Source organism: Gadus chalcogrammus, chromosome 14 (assembly GCF_026213295.1).
Source record: "Gadus chalcogrammus isolate NIFS_2021 chromosome 14, NIFS_Gcha_1.0, whole genome shotgun sequence".
Lineage (NCBI taxonomy): Eukaryota > Metazoa > Chordata > Actinopteri > Gadiformes > Gadidae > Gadus > Gadus chalcogrammus.
In genome coordinates this window covers 8,163,940-8,171,439 of record NC_079425.1, presented here as the reverse complement: position 1 = coordinate 8,171,439, position 7,500 = coordinate 8,163,940, and the positions used below count along the sequence as shown (strand labels likewise).

General features: G+C 44.0%; 1 protein-coding gene across 1 annotated transcript in view; it reads right to left on the bottom strand.

Annotated features, from left to right (window-relative positions):
* Positions 1-7,500, bottom strand: part of LOC130403319 (CUB and sushi domain-containing protein 1-like) — a 295,164-nt gene that overhangs the window by 42,772 nt on the left and 244,892 nt on the right. Inside the window, exons 33-39 of the mRNA XM_056607623.1 lie at positions 7,351-7,467; positions 7,069-7,182; positions 4,566-4,661; positions 3,890-4,093; positions 3,526-3,650; positions 3,065-3,161; positions 1,112-1,216 (exon numbers count right to left, since the gene is read on the bottom strand). Coding sequence (XP_056463598.1) covers positions 1,112-1,216; positions 3,065-3,161; positions 3,526-3,650; positions 3,890-4,093; positions 4,566-4,661; positions 7,069-7,182; positions 7,351-7,467 — 858 coding nt within the window. The remainder of the gene's footprint in view (positions 1-1,111; positions 1,217-3,064; positions 3,162-3,525; positions 3,651-3,889; positions 4,094-4,565; positions 4,662-7,068; positions 7,183-7,350; positions 7,468-7,500) is intronic.

Genomic DNA, 7,500 nt, shown 5'->3' with positions numbered 1-7,500 from the left:
AATTGGACTCTAATCACATCGAATTTGAAGAACAATTTGATGAGATAAGGTTGACTCCACAGTGCTGGGGGGGATGGCACAAAGCTCAAGGAAATAGTCACCTTTTGCAGAGCATAGGACCTAGTAACCCATCATTATTGCAGTCTAATACAACCTCTCCCTTCAGTAGACTATTTAATTGAGAAACCTTCCTCCAAGCTCTACTGTTGAACCATGGCCTATATATCAGACACAAGCACAAAACTTTTGCTTCAACCAAACCAAATAGGCTTTGTACTATGTGCTATGTGTGCATGCTGACAGTCCAGTGACACAGGGACAACATGCCAGCCAGTGCTAGCCAACCCTCTGGTCAAGTCAGTCGGGAAGCGGCATTACAGAATGATCTATCGCCATGGTTCCCACAGTGCCCTTCCTGCTTCACACAAGCACTGTGAATGAGTTCAGAGCATAGCATGGTGTGCACACACACCCACGCACGCACACATGTGCACACACATAAACATTTTGAAAGATTTCTAGCTTTTTTGTGGTGGCATTTGGACACACACAAAACCACAACGACAAACAAACCGGGACATGTCCAACGATCCAGAAATGATAGTAAACCAAATTAAGTACAGACTACCAAAAAGCACAACTGTGTTCTGACAGGTGTGTGTGTGTGTGTGTGTGTGTGCGTGCGTGTATGTGTGTTTGTGTTTTAAGATGTGGTTCCCTCAAACACTAACTGTAACACTTTTTTGAGCATCCATGTTTGCACCTAGACGCGTGTATGCATGTGTGAATGTGTGTGGGTGCGGGAATGAGTGCGTGCGTGTGTGTGCAAAGGTATGTGTCTTTGGCCTAAGGCCATATCAGTTCAGGTCACTGCCTCTTGTTATTTGATGTCGACTCACCATGGGAAAGGGTCTGTGCATGTGAATAAGCAGGTGTATGTTCTTGGTAAAAGCCCAAACATTGCGTAGCTGCCTGTGTGTATGTATGTGTGTATGCAGGGGCTTGTATGCATGCGCATCAATGTCCGTCTATGGAACTCCATCTCTGTGTATGCATCCGTGCACATTGACATGCGGCTGCCAGCCCTGCTAATTATAAATGTTGAACTCACTCTTGTACTCCAGGTGGAATCCTGCTGCCACAACGCTGATGTCACTTTGGAAGTGTAGCAGCAGTTGATTGGACGTCGAGTTTAGCAGAGAAGGCGCTGTGGTTCCTATAGTAACAGACATTACATGCGTTAATTTTGTCTGTGTGTGTTTATATTGTTATGCCTATATATATATATATATTATTATATATATATATATATATATATTATTATGCAGTCTGGATCTATAAAGAAAAGTAATTTGAGTGTTATTAAATAATGTCTGCTGTCTTTGGCCAATAAAATCTATTTTATTAGCAGAAAGACGGGCAGATGGAAAACAATGAATGCATACAAATATGAATACATTTAAATATTGAATGGACAATAAGACGTAATAACCGTGCAACATATGTCTCTATTCTGACAGCCGTAGTAGCAGCAGAAGAGATGTCGGGAGTGGGGAATTACATTGTTTTATATGCAGTCTCTTCCTATTTACTCTTGTGTTCTTCTGATCATTACAGATATACAGTATAAAACCAAGAGGAAACACAAGCAAGCCCCTCGGCAGTCCAATGAACAGTGATAGGAGTGTATGGTCGAGAACAGTCATCATGAGAGTGGATCAGTGAAATGTCAGCTGTGGGACCCCCGGCAAACTGGGAGGAGACTTGCCATCAGCTTTGATAGCAAGTCCCAGCTGCTCCAGGGAAACCACTGACCAGAACAAACCTTGTACTGGTTTCTCCTAATGCAAGTGACTGGTAGGACAGCCCTTTCTCTTCCTCTGTGTATTAGTGATTTTTTTGTGTGTGTTTGTCTGTGTGTGTGTGTGTGTGTGTGTGTGTGTGTGTGTGTGTGTGTGTGTGTGTGTGTGTGTGTGTGTGTGTGTGTGTGTGTGTGTGTGTGTGTGTGTGTGTGTGGGTTTGAATGTGTGTGCATGTGTCTTTGATCAGTGTGTTGTATGTGTATGGGATTGATCAGTGTGTGTGTCTGTTTATCTTGTGAGTGAATGTGTATGTGTTTGGTCAGTGTGTGCTCGTATTAGTCTGTGTGTGTGTGTGTGTGTATTCTGTGTCAATGTACATTCTAAGTGTGTGAATCTGTCTTTGCGTGCGTGCGCATGCTCACTCAGTGTGGGTCGCTGCGTGTGAATGCGCGTGTGGGAGTGCGTGCATATATGCGAGTGTGCCTAATCCCTTCAGGGAGGCATGCTTCACATGTGTGACAGCTATATGGCAGGTGTGTGCTCGGGGCAGGTCACAGGGAATGGCCCAGTGGGAAGCAGTGAAAGGTTAAACCCTCCTTCATGTCTCTGGATCGTCCTCTCATCCCTGCTTTGCCTGTCTCTGGTTTCCCCACACTCAGCCTAACCCCCCCCCCCCCCTCTGTACCACTCAGCCCGTCCTCCCACACTCAATGACAAAGAAATGTAGAGATGGAAATAGTTTCCACTGCCTATCCATTTTATATATATTCGCCGTAATGTCTTTGGCCACGGTCCCTTTTTTAACATTGGGATGCTTTTCTTTTTTTGGAGTTATATCTTTACTCATTGTCTTTTTTCTGTGAGCAGATGTGTACTTTTTTGCGGGGGTTGTGTGCGCACACTCATGTGTATCTTTACTCTACAAGCTGTCACATCCCATTTGTCATGGGCGGGAAATCGGTGTGTTAGTGTGTATGGTGTTTGAATGTGTACGTGTGTGAGTGGGTATTTATGGTTTAGTAACTGTCACATCTCATCCATCCTGGATGATGGATGAGATGTGTGTGTGTGTGTGTGTGTGTGTGTGTGTGTGTGTGTGTGTGTGTGTGTGTGTGTGTGTGTGTGTGTGTGTGTGTGTGTGTGTGTGCGTGTGTGTGTGTGTGCGTGTGTGTGTTTGTGTGTGTGTCTGTGTGAGTGTGTCTTTGCATGTGCAGATGTGTGTAAGTGTGTGTGTGTGCGTGTGTGCGTGTGTGTGGTCCTACCAGAGAATGAACCTAGTTTGGGAGCGGTCATGTCTCCTCCATCGTAGATCTCCAGGGAATCCCAGTTGTGTTCTGTGGCGAAAGTCATCACCTGGATCTACACACACACACACACACACACACACACACACACACACACACACACACACACACACACACACACACACACACACACACACACACACACACACACACACACACACACACACACACAGGTGTTACGGGTTGAGGGATTTTCCACCAGAGCACTCCAGCGACTGGAGCCCAGATACTGGGAGTAATACATACGCTGTCAGATCACTGTCAGTTATAGACACAAAACACCTTTGATAGATCTGTGTGGTGGAATTTGATGTTAATCTTATGGGGCAACACATCGCCAGCGGGACTTTGAAGCACAGCACTCGAGTCATAACATTATCTTTGGATATATGTGCAGAGCAGAGCGAGTGGATCCATACCTGGATCCCAGCGCCTTCGCTCACGTGGATCCTCCAGAGACAGTTGAGGCTGTTTGGGTAGGGCTCGGGGTATCCAGGGGACAGGACGGTACCACGGCGTTCTGTCAGATTACCACTGCAGGGAACTAGTGACAACACCACGCAGGCAATCAGTTACTCTATTCGCCTGAATCATCCGGTTCGGGAGTTGAAGGCGGTGAGTCATATTGCTGTAGACATACCCGCTATATTCGATTAATTATGCATCAAAGGAATGTAAAAAAAATATATAAGAAAGTTGTATTTTTCTGTGAGTTTTTTTTCGATAAAATGGGGTCCTCGTGTCCAGTCCCACCCGTCCTTGCTGCCCCCCTGTAGGCCTTACCGACACAGGCGGGTGTTGAGGCGTTCCACTGCGCCAGGGCCCCGGGGACCGCCTGGCAGTGCATGGCCCCGGACCCCTTCAGCAGGTATCCCGGGCTGCACTCGAAGCGGACCACGGAGCCGGCGGAGAACTCGGAGCCGATCCGCCGGCCGTAGCGCGGCTCCGGCACCGAGCTGCACTGGCTGTCGCTGGTGCGCGGCACGGCTGGGGAGCGGACATCAGCAGTCAGCTCAATGTTACAGTATCAACCCCAATGTCACGTTACAGCATCCACCGAACACCACGCTATGGTGGCAGACAACCTTAATGATATAACGTCAACCCAATGTAATGTTATAACATCGACCGGGCACCACTTATAACATCACTTATGCTCCATATTATAACTTCAAACGAAATGTAGTATTATCACATCAACCAAGCACAACATTATAATAGCATACAACCTTCATATTATAACATCCACCAGATGTAATATTATTACATCAACCAAACACAAAATTATAATAGCAGACAACCTCAATATTAGAACGTCAAGCAAGCAAAATATTAAGATATTACCCGGGATCAATAATCAACTAAATATAATATTATAAAGTCAACCAAAGACAACATTATAATAGCAGGCGAGCTCAATGTTATAATAACATCAGCGGTGGCCGTTCGAGAGGGTTACCTTGGTAGACAAAATGAAAGCCTTTAGCCGATTGGCCGCTCTTAGCGTTGAAGCGCAGCATGATCTGATTGGAGATCGCCAATGGCAACGTTTCCCCTGGAACACACAATATTGAAACACTCACCAACAGCTTGTTTTTCCTAAACTAAAAGTATTTTTGTCCCAAATGATTACAGGTAACGATAAAGGGTTATTTACAGCAAACATCTTGCTTTTTGTTGTGTCAGAAATATATAACGTGGCAGATTGCAAATACACAATAACATGTAGACCCCCATTTCGCACTTTTAAAATGTTCATAACCCTATATGCCTAAGGAAACGAGTAATCAATTAAAGTACTGAGAAAATATTTGTTGTTAGTTAATAAAAAACAAGTCTCCAGCCTGCCATGGCCAGACCTTTGATAGTCTTCCCTTATGTACCCTGATGTATATATTCATTAATAAGTAAAACAATATATACAATTAAAACCTATACCTTCTAGTCTCTTTCATGCACACATATGGGAACACACACACACACACACACCAAACACTACCACCAACACACACACACACACACACACACACACACACACACACACACACACACACACACACACACACACACACACACACACACACACACACACACACACACACACACACACAAACACACCCCCACATGCACAATGAAGGAACATTGATGGATGGGCAGGGCTGGACATGACATTAGAACAATGATTAGCAGTGTCAGGTTCACGTGGGTTTTTGGCATGTGTGTGTTAATGTGGGTGTGTGTCAGGGTAATCAGTCATTTAGCTTGAGTAATGGTGCGTAAAGCTTTCATACGTGTGTGCAGCGTGTGAGCGTGAGTGTTCGTGTGTGCGTCGGTGTATGCCTGAGTACGTGTGTGGAATGTTTAGGGATGTTTGAGAGAATAAAAGAGAGCGTGAGAGAGAGAAAGGCATGTTATTTAGTCACGGATATACACCTCATTTCTTTATGTTTTTCCATTGTTTTAATACGGTTACACCTTACAATGAGATTCTTACTTTGAGTCCGATTTTTCCAAAGCGACCACCCTCCACACCAAAGACTCATCACTGGATGCTCCCAAAGTGTTTAGAAGCTATTTAAAGCCCCCGGAGGAGCTGGAGGTGAGACAACTTAAGTAATTCTCCTCAAGTGCTCCAAGTTTAGGGGTCAGAGCAGTAAAACACTCGACTTTTTTCTCTTTTTTTTTTTGCCAAGCGCAGTACAAACCACGGGGAACTGACGGTGCAAATAAGTCCGGGGAGCATAATCTATGACTTCCCTGATTGTGTTTTATGCATGCACATAAATAATACGAGCACACACATCTGTGCTGCGATAAGAGAAGCCAGTCCAGGAAAGGATACAGGAGGCTGTGATCCGTAACGGCTTAACTGCCAATTATGAATCTCAGGGCGCCATGATAGATGGCGTCCAACAAATGAGCACAATGAGCTGTGGCATACTCTGAATATTATATATATATTATATTATGGACTGTAAATCTCCATAGAGTCAGAAAAAGGAAGGAAAGCTTCAGTGTGTTTGGTTTCCCCGGCCAAAAGGGAAACACGCCTTTGCTTAAGATATTTTGACATTTTCAAATGGCGTGAGGGGATATGAAATCATGCAGGAGAAGTCAGCAAATATTGTGTGGATGAACCTATATTAGTCCTATCCAGGTTAAATGATGTTCAATCCAGACTCCCTGTACAAACTTCAATAGTGTGGTTGAGATTCCTCAGCCCCTTAGCCTGATCAGACTACTGCTACTAATACTACTCCTCCTTATAGTAATGATAATATTAATATAATCGTAATAATAATTATAATAATTATAATTGATAATAATAATGATAATGATAATTCCTACAATAACAAGAGGTATCCACATATACACTGTGAATATCATATAATAAAAATAATAATAATGGAAGATTCTACACAACAATGTTGACTGAGTGTATTGCTTGAAAATTCGATTTTGGGCACAGTTCTGTACAACGTGACCTTGTATCAAAATTTCCCAAGACATCTTTGACATAATCACAATTTATTTCCCAGGTTGAAGTAAACAAAATATCATATTATTTACTGTTTACTTCCATGCTGAATCAAAAAAAATAACAACACTTTCATTTGAACCGGGCTGGGTTGCCATCGTTGCCTTACACTAGGTGAATTATTAAGTATTTTAAGAACTACTATGAATAGTCCTGAAGAGGGCCCTTACAGCATGCCTGCTGGCGATGTTCCACACCAGGGGATTCACAGAGAGGCTTCGTCACTCAGCACACTAGCACACTTCCCCTGCTACTGTTGACATCCATATGGATTCAAATCCCTGTAGCTGTGTCACACTCTATTCACTGGGTGTATGTTTGGCCTGATATTGTGCATGAACTGTTAACCTACATGCTGATCTTTATTGGGAATGTGTTCAATTCTTTCCACAAAAAGTTTGACAGCGTCGCAGCACACACTCACCCGAGTGAGATCCGGCGAGTGAGCTGAGCAATCGAGCGTTCTGATTGGCTCCGTCGAATAGCTCCACAGAGTCGTTCATCGCAGTCTGGAACACAGCGAACTGGCCAAAGACAACTGAAGAGCAAACACACATCGGCATCCAGTGAGGAAGAGTGAGAATCATTCGGCCATTGTTAAACAAAAAAAATACAATAAAAGTCAACTAAGAATGTCAAGCAAACCTTCCTTATTTTAACAACTCAATTAGCCTTTAAAGCATTTTCCATATGCATCTGCACTCACCGAACTGTGTAGACACTGTGATGTAGTAGGAGCAGGTCTGTCCTGTGGTGTAGTTGAGGGGATAGTTGGGTGATAAGACCACCCCTTCGAGGCCGCTGTATTGCCCCCCGCATGGCGCTAGGAGGGAAAGAGAGAAAAGAACCTTGAAAA